This window comes from Haliotis cracherodii, unplaced genomic scaffold, assembly GCF_022045235.1.
Source record: "Haliotis cracherodii isolate W230 unplaced genomic scaffold, xgHalCrac1.p SCAF_14, whole genome shotgun sequence".
In the NCBI taxonomy this organism is placed as follows: domain Eukaryota; kingdom Metazoa; phylum Mollusca; class Gastropoda; order Lepetellida; family Haliotidae; genus Haliotis; species Haliotis cracherodii.
Window position 1 is genome coordinate 9,203,778 of NW_027266269.1, and position 26,934 is coordinate 9,230,711.

The following is a 26,934-nucleotide window of genomic DNA, read 5'->3' on the forward strand; positions in this document are numbered from 1 at the left end:
TATTAACGTTCGTGAAGTCTATAGTCAGTCAGTCAACATGCATATGAAACAAAACGAAAAAACTTTTTTTTTATAGTTTTGGCACAAGACGATATGATAGCAATGAAGAGGGGAGCGCAATGCCGATGAACCACGTTTGTATCACACCGATGACAATCCTAAAATGACTACAGCTACAACCACTTCTTCTCGGAATGTGCACCCGTGTGGATAGCAATGTGAAGCCACGTGGGTAGTAACGTGAACTCATTATGAGGTATTATTCTGTCACCTCACAGTTGTAAATACCCAGTGTAAATACCTGACCCATTTCCCCCAGTAACAGCATTCACAGCAATGTTGACACAGTACATAGTTTTATTGCAACTGGGGAAGGTAACGTTTACTGTACTGAGGGTCTATGGACTTTATGTGATTAAAACATTATGTTGCTTGTTGTACAGTTGTATCACCTTTGAATGACTTATATGTGAATAAATTTACACATTAAACGTCGATTGTCTGTTATTTTTGTTGTTGTTGAACACTTGCTGAGGGAATTTCTCACTGCAATGATAATCCTACAGCTATTCTGTATCAGTTTCACATAACCACAAGGATTGATGTAATTACATATGAAAAACAGACAGAAATGTAAAACTGTTAACACACGGTTTATTTCATTGAAACACAAAAATCAAATATTAAGACAATAACAGTAAAAATGTACATGGAGCGATTATTCAGTGTCTGTGTCATCATCATCAACATCTGACTGTTCACGCTCTAGATCTTCAGCCTCAGAAATATCTACATGAGACAGAATGTCTTTGACAACAGGTTTCATCCACTTGTTGATTTTAGCAGACAATCCTTTGGAATCAGTATCGGGATCCATAGCTCTCACTTTCTCCAGGATAGGCTTGAAGAGGGGTCCATGTCCAAAGTAACTCACATATCGGATAGCTGTTGCCATTCGATCTAGAAAGGTAGCTTCCCAGCATTTCGTGAGCTTGTTTTCAATCCATCTCTCACTTTTCCCCTGATCTTCATACTCCTCTTTCTTCTTAAAGACATCATCTTGACAGTGCTTTAGAGTTTGTTTCCACATGTATTCTAAGCCTTTCACCTCCCACTCTTCATCAGCTTCACTGAATTTAGAGGTCATTGTAGGCTGTACTACATCGCTTTCATCAGCTGTCTCCATTTTAAGTCGTTTCCTTAGAGGTCCCCCTCCATTCTCAGGGCACCATGATCTGACATGACGCTGAAGGTCATGATTATTATCAAACACAATACCACACTCATCACAGGAAGGCATAGTTGTATCGGTAGTGTCGTTCTCTGATTCACTGTCCACTGGAGCAGCTACTTCTGAGATGTAATCTCTTCTGGTGCCTGGCTTCAAATGATGCTGATTGACATTCTGCTCCTCTTTTATAGGCTGTGGGGTGTTGACTGTTTCAAGTACATTAGGTTGTAGTCTTCCTGATTCCAAGGTAGTAGGACGCAAGTCGATTGTCAGATTGCCATAGGGTTTTTCATCAGCTTCTTTATACACAGACATAAACAGATCAGCATTGTTTGGATAGATGCGCCTGGCAAACAAGTTGACTTGATGTCTGTCCACAGGGGAATTAAACAGTGTCACGTAATGAGAATTCAAAGCAATGTCACGTGACTCCTTACCTCTGGGAAACAGATTTTGTAACAGTAAGAAAATAATGACATTCTTATGGTGAGAGGTTCGGGTGAACAGTTGGGAGATGCGTTTATCATCTTTAGCCTCTGACATGAGGTCATCCAGTACAATCATGTTGTTATTCCGTGCATCCAGATAGTTATCCTCGTGCAGGTTGTAAGGAATCCCCTTCACAAACGTCACATAGGGTAACTGTCCACTGATTATCTGATACAGAGGCTGTCACTCCATATAACACCAGATAATGTTATTGGGTACAGGTTGGATGCGATTCTGTAGTAAAATGTTGTACACAAACATAGTCTTGCCACTTCCACTTGGACCCACCACCACAGTATTGGATGGAATGGTAAAGTAGAAACTGTTCTTTTAGTGCAGGAGGAGGTGGAGGAGGAGGAGACGTGGGAGGAGGAGGAGGTAAGGTTCCCGGAGGAGGAGGAGGAGGAGGAGGATATGAATGCATCTGTCTCCTATGTCTATGCATATTATCATTTCTAGAGAACTGTCTCCCACAATCAGGACACGATGTGGACTCCATGACGATAGAAATGCAACTGACACTGGAATAAGAGGAAGACCCTTATATACTCTGAAGATCAGTTTCTGGGATCCAACTGTTAAACTTTTTGGGATAACCCATCCTTTTCACAAACACCTCTTTTACGCCAGCTCGCTTCCTTTTCTTCAAAACCTTCTCCACTCTCCACACTGTGTCTGCGGGCTTGTCTACTCTCTGTAGTTCATTTGCATAGAAACTGCCTTGAACCGGATCATCAGCCATATCTTTCAACAGATAGATAGGCATACCATCACGACAGAACCTTCTTCTGATAATAAAGATTTCCTAAGTCCATTTTTCTTGATAGTCTCTTTGAAATGTATGTCTCAAATGAGAGAGTCTCACTTGATCGCCCACTTTAAATTTAAAGGGTTTCTTCATTGACTTCTGTTTGATTTCAGCTTTCGATTTGACTGGTCTCGTCAAAGTGTCAATGTATTGGTCTTTCCATACCAGAGCTTCATTCGTTTGATTAATATCTGAGGGTGATCTTTCATTCAATGATCTGTGAGGTCTGTGGTTATAATCGCGGTAGAGGTCTTGTAAAATATCCAAATAATGATACGTTTGTTTGTAGGTGAAATATCTGTACATCGTGGTCTTGAGGGTCCGTATCACTCTCTCGACGCACCGTTAACTGTTACTAAATATGTCTACAACGCATGTCTCACGCGGTGCTGACTCACGGGTGTTGTTGTCAGGTCTATGGACTTTATGTGATTAAAACATTATGTTGCTTGTTGTACAGTTGTATCACCTTTGAATGACTTATATGTGAATAAATTCACACATTAAACGTCGATTGTCTGTTATTTTTGTTGTTGTTGAACACTTGCTGAGGGAATTTCTCACTGCAATGATAATCCTACAGCTATTCTGTATCAGTTTCACATAACCACAAGGATTGATGTAATTACATATGAAAAACAGACAGAAATGTAAAACTGTTAACACACGGTTTATTTCATTGAAACACAAAAATCAAATATTAAGACAATAACAGTAAAAATGTACATGGAGCGATTATTCAGTGTCTGTGTCATCATCATCAACATCTGACTGTTCACGCTCTAGATCTTCAGCCTCAGAAATATTTACATGGAACAGAATGTCTTTGACAACAGGTTTCATCCACTTGTTGATTTTAGCAGACAATCCTTTGGAATCAGTATCGGGATCCATAGCTCTCACTTTCTCCAGGATAGGCTTGAAGAGGGGTCCATGTCCAAAGTAACTCACATATCGGATAGCTGTTGCCATTCGATCTAGAAAGGTAGCTTCCCAGCATTTCGTGAGCTTGTTTTCAATCCATCTCTCACTTTTCCCCTGATCTTCATACTCCTCTTTCTTCTTAAAGACATCATCTTGACAGTGCTTTAGAGTTTGTTTCCACATGTATTCTAAGCCTTTCACCTCCCACTCTTCATCAGCTTCACTGAATTTAGAGGTCATTGTAGGCTGTACTACATCGCTTTCATCAGCTGTCTCCATTTTAAGTCGTTTCCTTAGAGGCCCCCCTCCATTCTCAGGGCACCATGATCTGACATGACGCTGAAGGTCATGATTATTATCAAACACAATACCACACTCATCACAGGAAGGCATAGTTGTATCGGTAGTGTCGTTCTCTGATTCACTGTCCACTGGAGCGGCTACTTCTGAGATGTAATCTCTTCTGGTGCCTGGCTTCAAATGATGCTGATTGACATTCTGCTCCTCTTTTATAGGCTGTGGGGTGTTGACTGTTTCAAGTACATTAGGTTGTAGTCTTCCTGATTCCAAGGTAGTAGGACGCAAGTCGATTGTCAGATTGCCATAGGGTTTTTCATCAGCTTCTTTATACACAGACATAAACAGATCAGCATTGTTTGGATAGATGCGCCTGGCAAACAAGTTGACTTGATGTCTGTCCACAGGGGAATTAAACAGTGTCACGTAATGAGAATTCAAAGCAATGTCACGTGACTCCTTACCTCTGGGAAACAGATTTTGAAACAGTAAGAAAATAATGACATTCTTATGGTGAGAGGTTCGGGTGAACAGTTGGGAGATGCGTTTATCATCTTTAGCCTCTGACATGAGGTCATCCAGTACAATCATGTTGTTATTCCGTGCATCCAGATAGTTATCCTCGTGCAGGTTGTAAGGAATCCCCTTCACAAACATCACATAGGATAACTGTCCACTGATTATCTGATACAGAGGCTGCCACTCCATATAACACCAGATAATGTTATTGGGTACAGGTTGGATGCGATTCTGTAGTAAAATGTTGTACACAAACATAGTCTTGCCACTTCCACTTGGACCCACCACCACAGTATTGGATGGAATGGTAAAGTAGAAACTGTTCTTTTAGTGCAGGAGGAGGTGGAGGAGGAGGAGACGTGGGAGGAGGAGGAGGTAAGGTTCCCGGAGGAGGAGGAGGAGGAGGAGGATATGAATGCATCTGTCTCCTATGTCTATGCATATTATCATTTCTAGAGAACTGTCTCCCACAATCAGGACACGATGTGGACTCCATGACGATAGAAATGCAACTGACACTGGAATAAGAGGAAGACCCTTATATACTCTGAAGATCAGTTTCTGGGATCCAACTGTTAAACTTTTTGGGATAACCCATCCATTTCACAAACACCTCTTTTACGCCAGCTCGCTTCCTTTTCTTCAAAACCTTCTCCACTCTCCACACTGTGTCTGCGGGCTTGTCTACTCTCTGTAGTTCATTTGCATAGAAACTGCCTTGAACCGGATCATCAGCCATATCTTTCAACAGATAGATAGGCATACCATCACGATAGAACCTTCTTCTGATAATAAAGATTTCCTAAGTCCATTTTTCTTGATAGTCTCTTTGAAATGTATGTCTCAAAAGAGAGAGTCTCACTTGATCGCCCACTTTAAATTTAAAGAGTTTCTTCATTGACTTCTGTTTGATTTCAGCTTTCGATTTGACTGGTCTCGTCAAAGTGTCAGTGTATTGGTCTTTCCATACCAGAGCTTCATTCGTTTGATTAATATCTGAGGGTGATCTTTCATTCAATGATCTGTGAGGTCTGTGGTTATAATCGCGGACGAGGCCTTGTAAAATATCCAAATAATGATACGTTTGTTTGTAGGTGAAATATCTGTACATCGTGGTCTTGAGGGTCCGCATCACTCTCTCGGCATAAGAAGCCATGGTTTCATTCTGTGTGACATAGTAAGTGATGCCCTTGTTTCTTAAATAAGACCTCATTTTCTTATTTTCAAATTCTCGCCCTTTGTTTGATCGTATAATTTGTGGCAGGGTAGCGCGGGAAAATATCTACTTCAAGGCCTTAATGACCGCATCCGGTGTTTTATTTTTAAGGGGCTCGACCCACAGAAAACGTGTAAATACATTTATGTCTATGAGTAAGTATTTTACACCGTCATTGTCCGAGGCTATATTAGATACATCAGCCAAGTCAATATCCCATCGAGCATTGAGACCTGAAGCCACCACTCTGTTCCGCTTGAACTTGTATCTTAAAGGTCGCTGAAGCGAATAGGCATCTTGGGATGTCAACCACTTCTTTATGTGATGCAAACTAATATCAAATTTCCCCTCCTTTTTCACAATGTGTTACAACTTAGCAGGCCCAGAAAAGGAGGCTGGGTGTTTGGGATTCAAATAAATACTAGACAAATATGCTTTCCATCCGTCAGCAGGCATGGTTACACGTGAAATGAAGCCTACACGATGTAAATAGAGCTTATATGTTTATCCACTTCATAGCCTATCAAAACTACAGAGACGGGCCTAGGTTACCTTCAATAACAAACGTGCGTGTGTGTTTATGTTAACCCGTGGATACAGAGGACTGCCTTCCTCAAAGGTTTGTTTACACAACTGTTTGCCTTCAGTGGAGAAGACTGTTATGTGACCTAGTTCGTCCTCGTGTTTACAGTAACAAAACAATTCTCCTTTACCTATGCAACTAATGTAAACATAGAAGAACTGACAACATTGCACCCTTTCTATTTTAAAGGAATTTCATACATGCTATTGTATAGTTTTAATTATACTGCTTAGGCTATGTTTGAATGTATAACTGTTGGTCTATCTTAAGCCAGGGTTTTCCCAGATTGCAACACAACCTGTAATGTACTACGCTGGTAAGCTATTTTTAGCGTGACGTCATTCAGATACCTCCGTGCTTGGGGTCAATGGGTGCGAGTCTGGGGCAGAACGCCCAATGTTCTTTCATCAAGTGAGTATAGTTTTACGCCGCTTTTATCAATATTCCAGCAATATCACGGCGGGGGACACCAGAAATGGGCTTCACACATTGTACCCATGTCGGGAATCGAACCCGGGTCTTCGGCGTGACGAGCGAACGCTTTAACCACTAAGCTACCCGACCGCCCCCGTGATGACAGAAGAAGTGCTATGCTTCATGGGTAGGGCCTGTTGACGGACGAGGTGGCAGGTTCGACGCCTGGGGCATGGTGACATAAAAGGTACAAGGATGTGTGAGTTAAGTGGACAGTGGGATGTGAGTGAGTTAATATTTAAAGTCACATCGGCAATATTTCAGCCATATCGTGACTTGAACAAGGTATAAGTGGACAGTGGAGACCAATGAAATGTCAGTGCAATTACTGTACATAATATACAAGAAGACGGTCAAGCAGTATTTAATTCGTTGGTTTGTACAAATGATCAAAAGTGATGGCGTGTGCATAAATACATCACGACACAGGAAGCCTACTCTCGTTCTCGCATATATTCCCCAGGAGAGATTGTTTATAATAGACAATATTTATTTCAATCGATGATTTATCAGTCAGCATTTGAAATACACTCATGTTACATGCAAACACTGATCGACGCACCGTTAACTGTTACTAAATATGTCTACAACTCATGTCTCACGCGGCGCTGACTCACGGGTGTTGTTATGAGGTCATGCCCTCCATAAGAACAGGTGCGTGACGACAGAACTACGTCACTGTGGATTAAATATCGGTTTCGGCAATACTGTCAAAGGAGGATTTGTCAATGTCAGGTCAATGTTGATGCCGTTGGTTTATACAAATCCTCAAATGCGATGGTTTGTGCATTAATATACAACACGACAGGAAGCTTATTTTCTTTATAGCCTATATTCTTTAGAATAGATTGTCAATCATAAACGGGCATTTGAATTTCACTTGCCATCCATGCAACTATTTAACTGTAACTAAATATAACTACAACGCATGAGCCTCAATTACATCCTGGTCCTGACAGTCGTCTTCATAAAATAATGGGACAGGAATCTGTAGACAGCGATATTGGAGATGAGCGACGGCGTGTACCCGTCACAACAGAAAAGCCTTTCACAGGTATTGCACATTTAAAACATGGAAATGGAAAAGCAATAGGGACAGGATTTCTCGTCAAACATGGCGGCAGGATATTTTTAGTGACTGCAGCTCATTGTTTATGGGACAGAAGAAAGGGAGCATTCAGAGCTAAAATTCATATCAGCCTAGGGAGGGATGGAGAATATCATCCATTTGGAACAATCAGAAAGAAAGCAGTAGACGTTGAAGTTCCTCGGGAATATAAAGAAACACGTGGTCGCAAGTACGATTATGGAATCATCTGTCTTGACAAGGAGAAACACATGCTCGACAAATGCTGTGCCTTTGACCTTGAACAACGAACGGATGTGTTTTACGCCGCTTTAATCTAGGAGACACCAGCAATGGGCTTCACATATTGTACCCATGTCGGGAATCGAACCCGGGTCTTCGGCGTGACGAGCGAACTATTGGTTACACCTACTTGAGTTGTCAGTCCAGATTTAAAAGGTCTTCATGCGACGATGTCATTCGAAATATTCGATGTATGTTTATGCATGCCAGACTTTCAACGTAGTTTTTTCGTCATTTTAATATAAGGTTTAACTGTTAAACTATCGCCAGTGACTGATAGGGTGAAATAAATCCTGCCCGGGTCCATGCAGGAAACAAAGGCACTGTAAATCCCCATGGACCCAGTTGGATACACATACTTAAGTTGTCAATCCAGATTAAAAAGGTCTTTATGCGACGATGTTGTATTGGCAATTCACGCTAAACTCGTGAATATGTATAGAATGGCGAGGATCCTCCGTTCTGTGTCCCTGCGATTAGAAAATATCACCCAAACGTGTCCTGCGTGACTGTGTTGAATTGATAAATTTTGAATATGTTCACATAGTTAAATTTCATGATATTGGTACTGTTCAATTTATGACTTTGATGGTTAGTGACTGTATCCTCAAAGGGAGTTGAAGCAGTGTAAAATTATTGTCCCGCTGAGAGGGTTTGTTAGACCACATCATACAAAGTATTTTGTTCCTGGCATTGTTTTAATCTTAGTATATTTACGTACTATCGACAGCAGCTAAGGGATGGTGTAAATCCTGCTGGGGAACCGCGCAGGAAGCAGGAGCATCGTTTGGTTGCTGGTGATCTATAGCCCCCTTTAATAGTGAGTTGTTGAATAAAACATACTACGAGTACAATCTATTAGTACATACTACGAATACAATCTATGAGTACATACTACAAGTACAATCAACGAGTACATGTGGCAGGCTCAAGACCTTATGTTACATAACTTTTAGTTCAGATTTAATAGCAAGTAGTAAGGTTATATGGCCTTATATATATGTGAAACTGAGAGTAAGCTTACATATATACATGGCGTCGTCTTCCCAATTCTGTGTTCACAAGCATCACAAGGTCCATGCGGAGGCGTTGTGTGGCAGTTGTCAACGCACATGGTGGCCATACACGCTACTGAACTTGTGTGCCATCAGATTCTCGTGCTTGGGACCTATGATTAAAAACTGTTGATGTTATTACCGAATACCGTAGGTGCTTGGAACAAATTATGGTTACCACCTTTAATTAAAATCTCTCTTTGGACAATACTGATTAAAAATTACCTTCTCTGATACATTTGTCCGTTGCATATCATATATGGGATTACCTTTAAAACTGTGAAGTTTTTAATTTGACTCAGTTTGTATAAAGAATGAGTGATCTACATGCCACTACATATCAAGATAATACCTTAATATATAACTATTTACGCAGGTATGTATGCAAATATGATGTATATATTGATTGCAAATATGTATGTATATATTGTATAATGTATGTATATATAATGCATATTATATTTTAACTCCAAATTGCTTGTATTGTGCTACATTCGTTGTACAATTGTATTCTACTTCGTAATGTATGTTCTCTATTGTGTGTTTTTGAGAATGAACTCTGTTCTGTTCTGTTCAGTTCTGTTTCAGAAGGAGTAGTAGCTATGATGTGGAGGGCGTGTTGTCAGGAGTTGTCAGGTGTGACTGGCAGGCCGTGATGACAGAGTGAGTGAGTGAGTGAATGAGTGGGGTTTTGTGGTTATTTAAACATTGTTAGATAGCCAATGTAACCCTTTCAATGTTTCCAAAAGATTTCAAAAGATTTGGTCACTGCAAAGTGTTTCAAAAGACCTGCACTTTTACTCCCAAACCGAAAACTGGCGCATTTCTCAAACACATAAGGTTGAACAATGTCTTGTACGTTTGCTGACTTGGAAGTCCTTTTTCTGGAGAGGTGAAAACACATTTTTTTTAAATATTAAGCGAATTTAGTGCATGATGGCTCGTTGTAGTGAGTGAGTGAGTGAGTATGGTTTTACGCCGCTCTTAGCAATATTCCAGCAACATCACGGCGGCGGACACCAGAAATGGGCTTCACACATTGTACCCATGTCGGGAATCGAACCCGGGTCTTCGGCGTGACGAGCGAACGCTTTAACCACTAGGCTACCCGACCGCCCCCGTGATGACAGAAGTAGTGCTATGCTTCATGGGTAGGGCCTGTTGACGGACGAGGTGACAGGTTCGACGCCTGGGGTATGGTGACATAAAAGGTACAAGGATGTGTGAGTTAAGTGGACAGTGGGGTGTGAGTGAGTTAATATTTAAAGTCACATCGGCAATATTTCAGCCATAACGTGACTTGAACAAGGTATAAGTGGACAGTGGAGACCAATGAAATGTCAGTGCAATTACTGTACATAATATACAAGAAGACGGTCAAGCAGTATTTAATTCGTTGGTTTGTACAAATCATCAAAAGTGATGGCGTGTGCATAAATACATCACGACACGGGAAGCCTACTTTCGTTCTCGCATATATTCCTCAGGAGAGATTGTGAATCATACACAATATTTATCAGTCAACATTTGAAATACACTCATGTTACATACAAACACTGATCGACACACACACTTAACTGTTACTAAATATGTCTACACACGGGTGTCATGACACACGGGTGTTGTTATCAGGTCATGCCCTCCATATGAACTGGTGCGTGACAACAGAACTACAACACTGTCTATTTGATATCACTTTCGGCAATACGGTCAAAGGAGGATTTGTCTTTCAATGTTGATAACGTTGGTTTATACAAATCCTCAAATGCGATGGTTTGTTCATTTATATAAACGGACATTTCACTAGCCTTCCATGCAGCTATTTAACTGTAACCAAATATAACTACAACGCATTCGCCTCAATTACGTCCGGGTATCAGATCCTGACGGTCGTATGATTACCTGCGATAGCGTTATTTCAGTTCAACAGTCGTCTTCACAAAAACAATGGCAGAAGAAACTGTAGACAGCGATATTGGAGATGAGCGACGGCGTGTACTCGTCACAACAGAAAAGCCATACACAGGTATTGCACATTTAAAACATGAAAATGGAAAAGCAATAGGGACAGGATTTCTCGTCAAACATGGCGGCAGGATATTTTTAGTGACTGCAGCTCATTGTTTATGGGACAGAAGCAAGGGAGCATTCAGAGCTAAAATTCATATCAGCCTAGGGAGAGATGGAGAATATCATCCATTTGGAACAATCAGAAAGAAAGCAGTGGACTTTGAAGTTCCTCGGGAATATAAAGAAACACGTGGTCGCAAGTCCGATTATGGAATCATCCGTCTTGACATGGAGAAACACAAACTCAACAAATGCTGTGCCTTTGACCTTGAACCACGAACGGATGAATACATCAAGAGTCAGGACCTGTATATGTCTGGTTATCCCGGGATTCCAAAAGAGCAGAAAGATGGCGTCCCTGGCTGGCCAACTGGCACTCAGTGGAAAATCAAGTTAACAACAGTCACTGTCAACAAGCAAAGTTTACAGTACCGAGATGCAACTACACCTGGCAACAGTGGGTCCCCGGTGTACGAGATGAAGGACGGCAGATATGTGGCACATGGGATTCATACCAATGGTATTGACGAGAATCATACGTAAGTTCTGATTTGCTTATAGATAATCAGGGGTTGAAAATTTATGAAAAATGTTACTTGACCATAGGCAAGTATGACCAACATTCTTACTTGCCCTATATTAAAATGCACTTGCCCAAAGTCAAGCTTATAGATTCAGTAAAATGATACATCTACAGAACTGAGAATCAGAGATACAGTTCCCTCGCTATTGCGCCACTCAATACAGCGCTAATTCGGTTATAGCGCGCTAATGCATGGCTCTAAAAATTTACAAAATTACAAAATTATCAGGAGATATATAAGTGTACATGGATAAGCAGACACACTGGCGAAGCTAGCTCTAGACAAAGCGGAGATGTAGTCTAATGCCTTCAGTAAACTAGACATATAAAGCAAAATCAAAGCTTCCACAACGGCAAGCCCATTGTCCTGGGACGCAAGTAACATCGGCAGATGGCTATGCAAAATTCAACCAAAGATCCACCAAAAGCCGTTCTCATACTTAAATGAAAGGAAACTTGAAGTAGCCATCTCACGCCCATCTTGCACTCAGCTTGAATCCATTCCTCACTTGTTTCTGGAAGGTCAAGACCATGCCCCACCCCAGGCTCGTTAAAAACAAGAATTGCAGCTAGATCCGCTATCTGTCATAGATCTCCTAAAGCCAAGGGATGCAATAGCGAAGGCCAAACTAACTCTATTTCTGAGAGATGGACAGCTACTCGAACGCATATAAACAGAGCAGGCACAGAAATGCTATCAATTTCTAAAAATAAAAAAATAAAATCATATCAATACGAAATGAAAAACCTTATCAATACTAGAATTCACAACAAATATGTGTATCCTACTCACACACAGGAGCCCCAAAAAGGGACAGGTCAGCCAAAACTGCTGAGGCAGAATAACTTTATTTTGATAATACTGTGGACGAAAGTGGTCGCCCCTTCTCTGTCAGATATCAGTGCACGTACCTGTGTCACCATCTTTCGTATATTAGCTAGCAGCTATTAGCTTTCGTATCAGCTGCGCTATTTCTTGATAAACCATGTCTGTTACCAGGTCAAATAAAGCTGTTCGGATTGATGCTGATGCCCTGATGAAACTTGTCAAGTCGACATCACATGGCACCAGGTACTGAGCTTGTTGGTACTTTGATACTTAAATCTGTCTTGTTTCCTTAAAGCAGTCTAATTAGTATACACGCTTTTCAAATGTGCTAGGACATTACTGTTTTATGTCTCTTGCATTCCTACATAGTTTTAAGAAGTAAAATTACCGTTGTTAGACATATTACAAAAGATAGTGGTCATCACAGTTGAGGTGAAATGGCATTTAACTTTGGGATCAAGATTATTTCACTCACATAGCAGTTCCCTAATCCAGATTTATGCAGGCATTACAATGATAGCCGAGTGAGAAACTGACTCACTGGGGGTCGGGTAGTCTCGTGGTTAAAGCGATCGCTCGTTACGCCAAAGACCCGGGTTCAATTCCTGACATGGGTCCAATGTGTGAAGCCCATTTCTGGTGTCCCCCACCTGATATTCCGGAAATAATGCTTAAAGCGGCGTAAAACCATACTCACTCACAACTGACTTTATACCCTTACCAAGCGTCAGGCATATCAGCAACAAAATCCATCTGTGATATGAGTCGAATCACCGATCCTCCACTTTCGGGGCGGATGCTCTGTCCACTATACCTTGAAGTCGGCCTTTTCATCCCAGAATATGCTGAAATTCTTCTTTTGTGTTCTTGATTCTGAAAAAAAGATCTTTCCAAAAATGCCTTGATGTAGACGTACAATGTGCAGAATATCATCACCAGTATATTACCGCAGGTTAAATTAGGCACGTGGTTGCTAGTTTACATACATGGAAGTGTTAATCATTCAGGCAAATATATATGCAATATATTCAAATGTATTTTTATCATGAAAATTACAGGCTGTAATAGTTAAAACATGATCATCAAAACACAACCACGAAGCACGTCCCATGATAGTTGTTGGTTAGGGTACTTTTGCATAGAGTCAAGGTTAACTTTGGATTCGATACAAATGATTCAACCAACGGCTCAACATGAGATCCCGGCATTATTCTTACCAATAATACACACTTTCTCTGTTACCTCAAAATGCCGAGACATGGCTAACATGAAGATCCAATGAAACTACTTGTGTCATTTTAAGAATCCTATAAAGTATTGTGTAACAATTTCCGAATCATTTTTGGAGTCCCAACTCTTAGTGAACGCGCTTTTTCTTCACAAAATAGTGTATAAAAAGAGCGTTCATTTTAAATTTTCGAAAAGGGAAAATTCATAATTTCTCATATTCCATTTCGGTTGGTGAATAAGTACATGTATATAGAGTTCCTGTCACCATTTCAATTTTCTTTTCAGGCCGCAGGATTCTCCACCGCAGCAAGATGGGAATGCACCCAACGACAACCACTCTGAACCAGAAAAGTTTAGTTGGTTCCAGTATCTGTGGAACATGGTCACATCACTATTATATATCCCATTGAAAATAGTCACATTATTAAGTCAGAGTGCTGCTCCTGTGTGGAAATCAATTGTAGCTTTTTTTTCTGCTTAATTTGAACATTCTGACGGTTAGTAGGTGTTGAATTAAGCAGCTAGGGATAATAATACATAATAATTGATGTTTGTAGCTAGTATTGGTATTGATTCAAATCACTTAATACTTTCACATTTCCACATTGACCTGCAATTTGGTGTAAGTTTTGTATTTTATAACTAATTTACTGCTGTATTGTAGATAGGTATGAATATATCATGTTCGTGTTTTAATGTACAAGGACATTTTGACGGTTCTCGGCGAAGGGATTGGAGTAGAGCTTTGGGTGGCGAATTATGGATCACTACCTAAACCATCAATCGCTCAGTTTTAATCATTTAAATTATCAAGAATAATTTCACAGTAACGATATACAAAAAACAACACTTTTATTACATTATAAAAAAATATAATTATTCTTTTGACAGTATTACATTCAGTGGGGGCACGGGTGGCCCCGTCGTCTAAGGCGCCGCGATTCGCTGTGCAGAGTTGCGTCCCCTGGGCACGCCAGAATCCTATGATTGTGGGTTCGAATCCCGGTTCGGCCCGATTTTGTTTCTAGGTTTGTCAGCACCATACCCGCGGGTTTCACCGAATTGGTAAACGTCCGAGACCTGAATCACTTCGGGCTTTCCTCCCACCTTAACCCGAAACGACGTGATATAACTGGAATAATGTTAAAAGCGGTGTTAAACCCAACCTACTCACTATTACATTCAGTAAATGATGTGGGATGGTCGGGTAGCCTAGTGGTTAAAGTGTTCTCTCGTCATGCCGAAATCCCGGGTTCGATTCCCGACATGGGTACAATGTGTTAATCCCATTTCTGGTGTCCCCCGCCGTGATATTTCTGCAATATTGTTAAAAGCGGCGTAAAACCATACTCACTCACTTACTCACCAGTAAATGATGTGTTCACAAAGATGATTTTACGTACACTTCCATTACCAATCTAATGGATATATTAATCTCGGATTTCCACTGGGTCGTGGATATAAGACCCTCAAGATAAGAATATGTAATTCGTGAATCGGAACTCACATTTCTCGGTCTCGAACCGGAAATGCCTCTCCCAGTCTTTCGATTTTCGATAACTGATCTCACTGTTAAAGTGGCGTCATACTGGAAGTAGTATTTCGGCTCGCGGAACCGCAGGTGAACCAGTGACCATCATGACCATGTTGGAATATACGATGGATTTGCTAAATGCAATTTTGTAGCCATACAAGGCGGATTTAAGCCATTATGCTACAAGAAGTAGTTTCGTGGAACAGATTCACGAATATAGGTGACGTCACCGGACCTATCACGTTCACAAATCGAAACAGGTGATTTAGAACGTATTCACATCAAATATGCAGTCAGTAAGATCAGTGGTGATATATGTTAATTAATGTAGCAATAACGTATACGTTTTCGGTTGTATGCTGTATGCTGTATTACATACAACATGTACAATATGATTAATCTCACTGTCTACTGACCGAAGTATATAAAAGGCTTGTACATTACAGACACAATACACAAAATACAGTTATACAGATGAGATGTTGTTCGGAGGTTACATATTTTTTTGCATCACCTTGCATCAAGGTAATTTTGTAGCAGGCAATTTGTTTCTTTCAACAATCTGAAGCATAATTTTGTTTTTCAAGAATGTCCAAGAAATGCAAATGTGAAGAGTAAGATCAACTTTGCAAAAGACTGTTTTGGGGTAGAAACATCAATCCACATCATAATCGAAACATTGTGGATCACGCTCGAGGGTAGGGGTTCATTCTTGATTTTGACAATTAGTATTGTTGGTTTTCATTATCCACTGTAACACGTAAGCTCTCTCAATACTTGCTTTAATGAAGTATTTGTGATCCGATTGGGAATGCATCGTCAAAACGTGACGACGCCAAAGGGCTATTTTAATTATGGTAGAGTGGGCGAATGAGTTGGGTTCCACGCCGCTTTTAACAGTATTCCAGTTGTATCAAAGCGTGTCAGCTTAAAGAGGGATGAAAGGCCGAATTGATGCAAGTCTCAGACGAAACCCACGAATACGGGAATACTGCTAACAAACCTAGATACATAATAGGGACGAACCGGGATTCAAACTCACAATCATAGGTTTCTGGCGTGTTGATATTCTGGACCACTTGTGTCATGACACAAGTAGGTTTGCAGCTTCTTCCCATCGTGGATGGAGAATTTGCCAGCTCGATAAGTGGCACTGACAAAGATAAAAGCAATACATCCCAAGCTGTGAACATATCTGCCTAGTGCTAGGGACCTATTTCTTTCGACTTTCTCAGTGCCAATTATCTAGCTGGCTTCCATTTGTCCTTTGCTTAATCTATTTCCTTTACCTATCAGTGCTGATTACCCCCGGCATCCCGTGTACCTATCAGTGCTAATTACCCCCGGCATCCCGTGTACCTATCAATGCTGATTACCCCTGGCATCCCGTGTACCTATCAGTGCTAATTACCCCCAACATCCCATGTACCTATCAATGCTGATTACCCCTGGCATCCCGTGTACCTATCAGTGCTAATTACCCCCAACATCCCATGTACCTATCAGTGCTGATTACCCCCGGCATCCCGTGTACCTTTCAGTGCTGATTACCCCCGACATCCCGTGTACCTTTCAGTGCTAATTACCCCCGGCATCCCGTGTACCTTTCAGTGCTGATTACCCCCGACATCCCGTGTACCTTTCAGTGCTGATTACCCCCGGCCTCCCGTGTACCTCTCAGTGCTTATTACCCCCGACATCCCATGTACCTTTCAGTGCTGATTACCCCTGACATCCCGTGTACCTTTCAGTGCTTATTACCCCCGGCCTCCCGTGTACCTTTCAGTGCTGATTACCCCCCGGCATCCCGTGTACCTTTCAGTGCTGATTACCCCTGGCATCCCGTGTACCTTTCAGTGCTGATTACACCTGGCATCCCGTGTACCTTTCAGTGCTGATTACCCCTGGCCTCCCGTGTACCTTTCAGTGCTGATTACCCCTGGCATCCCGTGTACCTTTTAGTGCTGATTACCCCTGGCATCCCGTGTACCTTTCAGTGCTGATTACCCCTGGCCTCCCGTGTACCTTTCAGTGCTGATTACCCCTGGCCTCCCGTGTACCTTTCAGTGCTGATTACCCCTGGCATCCCGTGAACCTTTCAGTGCTGATTACCCCTGGCCTCCTGTGAACCTTTCAGTGCTGATTACCCCTGGCCTCCCGTGTACCTTTCAGTGCTGATTACCCCTGGCATCCCGTGAACCTTTTAGTGCTGATTACGCCTGGCATCCCGTGAACCTTTCAGTGCTGATTACCCCCGGCCTCCCGTGAACCTTTCAGTGCTGATTACACCTGGCATCCCGTGAACCTTTCAGTGCTGATTACCCCTGGCCTCCCGTGTACCTTTCAGTGCTGATTACCCCTGGCATCCCGTGAACCTTTCAGTGCTGATTACCCCCGGCCTCCCATGAACCTTTCAGTGCTGATTACACCTGGCATCCCGTGAACCTTTCAGTGCTGATTACCCCTGGCCTCCCGTGTACCTATCAATGCTGATTACCCCCGGCATCCCGTGTACCTATCAGTGCTAATTACCACCAACATCCCATGTACCTATCAATGCTGATTACCCCCGGCATCCCGTGTACCTATCAGTGCTAATTACCCCCAACATCCCATGTACCTATCAGTGCTGATTACCCCCGGCATCCCGCTTACCTTTCAGTGCTGATTACCCCCGACATCCCGTGTACCTTTCAGTGCTAATTACCCCCGGCATCCCGTGTACCTTTCAGTGCTGATTACCCCCGACATCCCGTGTACCTTTCAGTGCTGATTACCCCCGGCCTCCCGTGTACCTTTCATTGCTGATTACCCCCGACATCCCGTGTACCTTTCAGTGCTGATTACCCCCGACATCCCGTGTACCTTTCAGTGCTTATTACCCCCGGCCTCCCGTGTACCTTTCATTGCTGATTACCCCCGGCATCCCGTGTACCTTTCAGTGCTGATTACCCCTGGCATCCCGTGTACCTTTCAGTGCTGATTACCCCTGGCATCCCGTGTACCTTTCAGTGCTGATTACCCCTGGCCTCCCGTGTACCTTTCAGTGCTGATTACCCCTGGCCTCCCGTGTACCTTTCAGTGCTGAGTACCCCTGGCATCCCGTGTACCTTTCAGTTCTGATTACCCCTGGCATCCCGTGTACCTTTCAGTGCTGATTACCCCCGGCCTCCCGTGTACCTTTCAGTGCTGATTACCCCTGGCATCCTGTGTACCTTTCAGTGCTGATTACCCCTGGCATCCCGTGTACCTTCAGTGCTGATTACCCCTGGCCTCCCGTGAACCTTTCAGTGCTGATTACCCCTGGCCTCCCGTGAACCTTTCAGTGCTGATTACCCCTGGCATCCCGTGAACCTTTCAGTGCTGATTACGCCTGGCATCCCGTGAACCTTTCAGTGCTGATTACCCCCGGCCTCCCGTGAACCTTTCAGTGCTGATTACACCTGGCATCCCGTGAATTTTTCAGTGCTGATTACCCCTGGCCTCCCGTGTACCTTTCAGTGCTGATTACCCCTGGCATCCCGTGAACCTTTCAGTGCTGATTACCCCCGGCCTCCCGTGTACCTTTCAGTGCTGATTACCCCCGGCATCCCGTGTACCTTTCAGTGCTGATTACCCCTGGCCTCCCGTGTGCCTTTCAGTGCTGATTACCCCTGGCCTCCCGTGTACCTTTCAGTGCTGATTACCCCCGACATCCTGTGTACCTTTCAGTGCTGATTACCCCCGGCCTCCCGTGTACCTTTCAGTGCTGATTACCCCCGGCCTCCCGTGTACCTTTCAGTGCTGATTACCCCCGGCATCCCGTGTACCTTTCAGTGCTGATTACCCCTGGCATCCCGTGTACCTTTCAGTGCTGATTACACCTGGCCTCCCGTGTACCTTTCAGTGCTGATTACCCCTGGCCTCCCGTGTACCTTTCAGTGCTGATTACCCCTGGCATCCCGTGTACCTTTCAGTGCTGATTACCCCTGGCATCCCGTTTACCTTTCAGCGCTAATTTAGTTCTGGCTTCCAGCTGTCCATAATTATCAACGCTTATTACTGTAAAGTGTTGGCTTCCATTGTCTATTGCTAATCGCCTATCAGTGCCAATTATCTGTTGGCTATCCTTGTTAAGTTTCTAACTTTTGTTAACTTATTACTTTTAATGTTCCAACATGTACATATATAGGCTCTCTGCCTCATATCATTAATTCACCTGCTGAAGGAATAAGCATATACTCCGAAACGTTGTGTTCCTCATAATAAAGAACTTGACAACCATAAATTCTCTTCCTTATTTTTTATTAGCTTTTTTTCAGGGGAAAAGCAGTTCCCCTGATATATAAATTGCACATCCGAGTTGTCCACATTTGGAATGATCGCAGGGGTAAACCAATGTTGACCGATGTGCCCTGACCATCACCTCCAAGAAAATATTACAGATCCGAGATGTCTTTTTTTTTATTTTCCAGGTGTGCTTGATGTACGAAAGGTATGAATGTGTGCTGCTAGAAGCTTTGGAATTTTTTCACTCGATTTTAAATAATGGTTAATAATTTATGTTTTGGATCTTTAAACTGTAGAGGGCTTGGGGATATACATAAGAGAAGGGACATATTCATCTTTCTGCATTCCAGAAAATGTACGTTATATTTTTTGCAAGATATACGTTTAACATTTGGGGAAGAAAAATATGTAAGATCCATGTGGGGAGCCAAGCTGGAGGTGTAGCTCTGTTATTAGCCTGTAATGTAGAGTATAAGATTCACCTTGTATATAAAGATGGCTCCGGCAACTTTTTATTGATTGATATAACTTTGAATGGTAATCGAATGTCCGTTGGAACTATTTATGGCCCAAACACCGACACACCTGATTTCTATAAGATGATATTGACAAAATTTAATGAATATGGAAATAGCAGTTACATATTAGGTGGAGACTTTAATCTGGTGCTTGACCCTGATGAAGATACAAACAATTACAAAAATACTAATAGCCTTAATGCCAGAGAACAGCTTCTAGAACTGATAGGAGAACTTAGTCTAATTGACATTTGGCGAGAAGAAAAACAAGACTCAAGGCAATATACAAGGAGACGTTCAAATCCTATAAAACAGGCCAGGTTAGATTTTTTCCATGTTTCTGAAAACCTGTGTAGTAATGTTACCAATGTCAAGATAAATCCAGGGTACAGAACAGACCATTCATTTATAAATTTTATAATATTGAAAAAAAACCACCAAATGGAAAACTTATTGGAAATTTAACAACTCCTTGCTACAAGATCACAAGTATGTTGAACAAATAAAACAGGTACTATCTGATGTACCAGTCTATAATCAGGATGCCATTGACCAAGTCCCTAATGATAACCTGCAATTCCAGATTGATGATCACCTTTTTACGGAAACTCTCCTCATGAAAATTAGGGGCAAATCAATAGCCTATTCTTTATTTATAAAAAACACAAATGACCAAAAAAGAAAATGACTTAACAGCAGAAATTGAAGTACTAGAAAACAATTATGATGAAAATACTGCTAATAATCGAGAAACTAAAGAGATTGAATTGCAACAATTGCGAAAAAAAAGATTAGATGGCATATCAGTGAGATCAAAGGCAAGATGGATAGATGAAGGTGAAACTTTAAGTAAATATTTCTGTAATCTGGAAAATAGAAACTATATCAGCAAAAATATGAAAGAAATAGAAACAAAAGATGGAACTGTACTAAATGACACCAAGGACATTATACATGAAGGAACCAATTTCTACCAAAACCTGTATACTTCTAGAGATCACGCTATTAATGATATAGACCTTGATGAATTACTTTTAGAATATGATGTTCCTAAACTTAAAACACCCGAATCTGATCTTATCGAAGGATGTATTACTAAGAATGAGTTGTTGGCAGCTCTTAAAAGATCCAATTATAACAAAAGTCCAGATGTCAGATGGATTTTCATATGAATTTTTCAAAATGTTTTGGCTTGATCTTGGCGACTTCATACTTAGAACAATTAATTATAGCTATGAAACTGTAAACTTGTCAGTCACCCAGAAGCAAGGAATTATCACCTGTATCCCCCAAAAAGATAAACCGAGACAACTCATAAAATATTGGCGCCTGATTACTCTGTTAAACTCCATATATAAACTTTTATCTTCCGTGACTGCAGATAGATTTAAAAAAAGTATTGCTTCAGATAACCAGTGAAGACCATACTGGTTTCATGTCTGGAAGATACATCGGAGACAACATCCGCTTGATATATGATCTACGCTTATACACAGAATCTAAAGAAATGCCAGGTATGCTACTTCTAGTTATTTTGAGAAAGCATTTGACTCTGTCTCCTGGTCTTTTATCTTTAAAACCCTGATTTTTTTGGATTTGGCGAAGGTATTTCTAAATGGATATCTATACTCTATAAAGATATCAGGTCTAGCCTAATCATAAATGGAATCACCTTGGATACCAGTCGGCCGTGGATGTAGGCAGGGGGATCCATTATCTCCTTATATTTTTCTGCTTTGTGCGGAAATTATTGCAATTCTTGTGGAACAAAGTAAAGATATTAAGGGTTTAACTATAATCGGTAAAGATTATTTAATTGCGCTATATGCAGATGATATAGAACTTCTTTTGGATGGCTCTAAGGGATCCTTTGAGGCTACTATAGACACTCTTGATATCTTTGCAAATATCTCTGGATTAAGAATAAATTTTGATAAAACTCAAATAATCTGGATAGGCTCCAAGAAGAATAGTAACATCAAATTTAGAACAGACTGAGACTGAACCCTGAAACCTTTAGAATTCTAGGCATAATGTTTTCTACCAATCAAGATAAAATGATTCAACTTAATTTTGAAAGCAAAATCTTTTAAATTGAACAAACCATTAAGAGATGGATGAAGAGAATTATAACCCCGGCCCATTAGGCAAAATTGCAGTTATCAAATCAATGCTCATTTCAAAACTTAATTTCCTTTTCCTTACCCTCCCTAATCCCCCAGATGAATTCCTTAAAGAGATAAATACTATTCTTTTCAAGTTTTTATAGGATAATGAACCAGACAAAATAAAGAGAACAGTTGCTTGTAAACCTATTTCCCTAGGAGGACTTGGTATGATAGATATTTTTGCATATGTTGACTCTTTGAAAATAATCTGGATAAAAAAGTTACTAAATGTTGATTTGGAAAAGAAATGGAAAATTGTAATGACTAATACTACTCCTGAATTTCCTGATTTACTATTTAGGTGAAGTGATTTTCTCCTTAAGCTTGCTAAAAAAAACAAAAAAACAATTTTGGAAAGATTGGTTTACTGCCTTTCTAAATATAGTAATAAAATAAAACCCAATAATTATGAAGAGTTCCTAAGGGAACCACTGCTATGCAATAAAAATATTATTATAAATGGCAGATCATCAGATAACGAAACCTTTCATCTCAATAACATGCACAGCAAACATTGCTTGCTAAACAATGATGGAAATTTTATGAGATTGCAACAATTCTGTAATAAATACTTCAACATAAATTTCCTTGAATTTTATGGTATTACAAGATCAGTAAATAAATACATGATACAATTAGGCATTAATAAAGACCTGCACCTGGAAACAACAAACAATACAAATATATCTATTGCCTCTCTCTTTTCCCGTAAAAAAGGCTCAAAGAAATATTACTATGTAATAAGTTAAACAGATGAAAGTTTAAAAGTTATTGACAAGTGGGAAGAGAAACGTTTAATGGATATGAACTGGCGTAACTTATTTATCAGGGCACACAAAACTACTCCAGACCCTAAACTTCGATGGTTTCAGCTTAGTTTTCTCCACAGAATTAAACCTGTTAATACTTATTTACTCAAGATGCATATTGTTGACAACTGTCTATGTACTTTCTGTAATGCCGAGCCAGAATCTATCCAACATCCGTCTTGGGACTGTAGGGTAAGTATACACTTCTGGAAAAGATTATCACAAGGGATTGAATCCAAGTGTCCACATACTGGCAAGATAAAGCTTACTTCAGACCTAATCCTTTTTGGCTTTTCAAAAATTTTTGTCAACTTTTGTTATCTTATAACGTTTAATGTTCCTACATGTACATATATACTACTCAAAAGAAGTTAAGGGTCAAATAATTCATTGTCTGTAAAATTTCAGATTTCATATGCTGGTGTAAATAAAAGACACAGTAACAGTTGCCAATCACTGCTGCACAAGAGCGGCAAAATCATTCAACAGTGGCGACATCGGTACAAACGGCCGACCACTTGTGAATAACAGGGGGTCAAAAACACACGTCACACAGAATAATGTCAATGGCGAGTAAAACCGCCCCTTGCGCCTAAGCATGCAACACATCGTTGTCGCATACTGTCAATTAAGCGTCGAAAGAACTGTTGGGGGATAGCCTGCCACTGTGCTTGAAGGAATTGTGTCAGTTCTTGCAGATTTACAGGTTGACGTTGGTGTTTGCCACACGTCTACCCAACTCGTCCCAGGCGTGTTCAATCGCTGCCAAATCTGGTGGGTACGCTGGCCAATCCATTCGTTGCACACCGTTTCGTGCCAAGAAATCAGCTACCACCCGAGCACGATGAGGTCTGACATTGTCGTCCTGCAAAATGGCGCCTTTGCAATTTGACGAAGTACAGGAAGAACAAGGGGTTGAATAATCTCGTCCCTGTACCGGATTCCTGTCAGATTACCCTGAACGACGTAGAGAGGTGTCCTGTGGTAAACAGAAATTCCAGCCCACACCATCACTGAGCCTCAACCATATCTGTGACGTTGTCTGACGTTGACGTCGGCAAACCGTTCCCCAGGACGACGATAGACACGAATCCTGGCATCGTTGAACTGCAGTGCAAACCGGGTTTCGTCTGTGAAGAGCACTCTGCCATTCAGCAAGTGTCCACAGCCCGTGACGTCTACACCAGTCTGCACGTGCTCTACGATGATGTTGCAGAAGAGGGAGCTGAACTGTTTGACGCCGTGACCGGATGTTGTTGGCCCGTAGTCGGTTATGAATTGTCTGGTCAGACACCTGGGTTCCTGTTGCAAGGCGCAGTTCATCTCTAAGATGTCTTGCTGTGACAGTTCGCTGACGCAATGCCAGGTTTGTGACATTCCGGTCTTCACGTTGTGAAGTTCCAGAACGAGGGCGATACTGAATGGAATTGGTCACTTGAAATCTCTGCCTCAGTCTACCAACTTTTGCTACAACCGATTCTGACCCAGACTGTCCATGGTCAACAAGGCTTAGGTGGGTTTTAACTGCTGGGTGGGTTTTAACTGCTGAACCTGTTAACCCTTTCACCGAAATCAATTCGTTTATAAACATTTTTCTCTACTTCATTCACGATTCACTAAGTGTTAAAGACGCATAGAGTAAAGAACAAACAAAAGCATTCTTGTGAAACATACCACAATGGTCAGTCAATACCTTTCACACAATAGAAGTTAACAATAACATTCCAGGATCAACGTGTCATCCACTTATAAATGTATGGTACGATGAATACTCAGTAACCAATGAAACGCTAAGGAAGACAAAGTACACCAATGAAATTCAATTTTATAGAAGTTAAGCAGTGTTTAACTGTTGAAGCTTTCATTCGAGCTTAAACAGCGATCTTGTCAACAAGACGAAATCTTCACGCCAGTATACATCTCGAATCTGATCATGGGAACCCGAACAACTGACAAGTATGTATTTTTTTACACCAGAACTTCAGTGTTTAGTCAACATTTTTCTACTGAGATTGTTATTGAAGGAATAGCATTTAACCGTGCTGAGCAGTATTACATGTATAAAAAAGCTTGTATGTTCAGTGATTGGGAAACTGCGCATAAGATTTTAAAGTGTGTTTCTGCTGCTGAACAAAAACGTTTAGGTAGAAGTGTGAGATGTTTTAATCAACGCCAATGGGATGTTGTGAGTTCCAATGTGGTGTATGCAGCATCTTCAGCTAAATTCTCACAGTCTGTTTTTCTGAAGAAACAACTGTTAGACACTTTTCCCAAGATCTTGGTAGAAGCGAGTCCATATGATCGTGTGTGGGGTGTGGGTCTATCACTGCATGACCCTAATATTCTTAATCCATCTAAATGGAAAGGCAGTAATAGACTTGGTCAGATCTTAATGAAGGTTAGAAATGAAATAATGAACACAGAGTCAAGTGAAAACTGATGGTTTTAAATGTGTTACAGTGATGTAACTTGCTATTTTGAACAGCGGCAAGAAAACTACATTCTACTCATGGAAGCAGGTCATGCGGATGCCACACACTCTAAATGAACCAGTCATAACACGATCACCTGAGTGGTTTCAAGATAAGGAAGAATGCGTGAAAGATGCAAAGAGAAAATTTAAAGATGAATACAAGGCAACAAAGAGAGTCATTATCAAGAAGATGAAAACCTTACCACTCAATGCTGATGAAGTAGATATGGCTACAAAACTGAAACAAGCAGAGGATCTTCTCACGATGAGTTACTCTTTAGAAGTGAGTAAAATGATCAGTCAGCTCGCATGTGAAATGTGTATTCCTTGTCTGTTTAATGAAGAAAGTGATCCATTATTTTTGGGAGATCATTCTTGTCACATGTCGGAGCAGGAGCAGGTTGATAAATACTTCAACGCGGCACTTGAGGATATGGACAATGAACTGGTAATAGGAAAATGGATGAAACTTGTGATTGATGATCCACATCTGTGCACAATGCCTGCTTTCAATTTAGTACCTTACCAGTGTAAGGACTATCGTGACAATACATTCAAATCACCTGAATGGGTGAATGGTTTGAAGCAATGTGTTGTAAAAATGTTGAAGTTGCAAAAACGCTTGTAGACTGTTTCCATGTCATATTATTTTATCAGTACCAAATGAAATGTGTGTGTGTGTGTGTGTGTGTGTGTACTTTAGCAATATTCATACTATGAATAAAACATAAATTATGCTTACATCTTTGTTTGTCTTCTTTTGATAGTTATCAAATGGTTGTTCTTTAATAGGTGTCTGTTGTCAGTGCTTCTCTCATTTCATCATGAAGCCACAACAGAGAAAGGTGCTAACAAAGAAACAGGAGAAGATATTAGAAAGTTACTATTTTAACCCGCTTGAACCGGGAGCTTTTTATGGGCCTGAGAAACTTCATAGCGTTCTGAAATTAGATCGTCAACCAGATCTCAGACTGAGCACTGTGAGACGTTTTCTGAACAAACAGGATGCCTACAGTTTACACAAGCCACCCAAACAGAGATTCAAAAGGCTGAGAGTTCGAGTGAATTCTATAAATGAAATGTTTGATGTAGATTTGACTGACATGACTCGTTACAGCAAGGAGAATAATGGCGTGCGTTATTTACTGGTGGCTATTGACATACTGAGTAGGTTTGCTTTCGCCCTACCTTTAACAAATAAGAGACCAGAGACAGTATTGAAAGCTTTTAAAGAAATTATTCAGGAATGAAATCCAATAAAAGTACGTGTGGATGGTGGTTCAGAGTTTAAAGGAGTATTTAAAGATTTTTTAGAAAAACACAATATCACTCTGACTGTTGCACATAATGAAAATATCAAAAGTAATTATGTGGAACGATTCAACAGAACACTGAAATCACTTATTACTCGTTACTTGACCCATAATAACACCAAGTATTATTTAGATGCACTACCCAAGTTGATGGACAATTATAACAACACATT

The 26,934-nt window shown here is 41.0% G+C and overlaps 2 protein-coding genes across 2 annotated transcripts; both read left to right on the forward strand.

Annotated features, from left to right (window-relative positions):
- Positions 1-10,848: 10,848 nt before the first annotated feature.
- On the forward strand, positions 10,849-16,664 carry LOC139460527 (glutamyl endopeptidase-like). The gene is made up of 3 exons (XM_071241998.1): positions 10,849-11,574; positions 12,619-12,690; positions 13,963-16,664. Exons 1-3 carry the CDS (start codon positions 10,913-10,915, stop codon positions 14,156-14,158), a joined length of 930 nt encoding a protein of 309 aa, XP_071098099.1. The 5' UTR covers positions 10,849-10,912; the 3' UTR covers positions 14,159-16,664.
- An 8,244-nt stretch (positions 16,665-24,908) lies between these two features.
- Positions 24,909-26,076, forward strand: LOC139460678 (uncharacterized). The gene is made up of 2 exons (XM_071242158.1): positions 24,909-24,931; positions 25,461-26,076. The coding sequence occupies exons 1-2, from the start codon at positions 24,909-24,911 to the stop codon at positions 26,074-26,076; spliced, it is 639 nt and encodes a 212-aa protein (XP_071098259.1).
- Positions 26,077-26,934: the final 858 nt, after the last annotated feature.

Excerpts from the sequence above, each read along its gene's own strand:
- LOC139460527 (XM_071241998.1), top strand. The coding sequence starts at position 10,913 with ATGGCAGAAGAAACTGTAGACAGCGATATTGGAGATGAGCGACGGCGT. Across the intron at positions 11,575-12,618 it reads GGTATTGACGAGAATCATAC|GTCAAATAAAGCTGTTCGGA; the intron begins GTAAGTTCTGAT and ends GTCTGTTACCAG. Across the intron at positions 12,691-13,962 it reads TCGACATCACATGGCACCAG|GCCGCAGGATTCTCCACCGC; the intron begins GTACTGAGCTTG and ends TTTTCTTTTCAG.
- LOC139460678 (XM_071242158.1), top strand. The coding sequence starts at position 24,909 with ATGGGAACCCGAACAACTGACAA. Across the intron at positions 24,932-25,460 it reads GGAACCCGAACAACTGACAA|CGGCAAGAAAACTACATTCT; the intron begins GTATGTATTTTT and ends TATTTTGAACAG.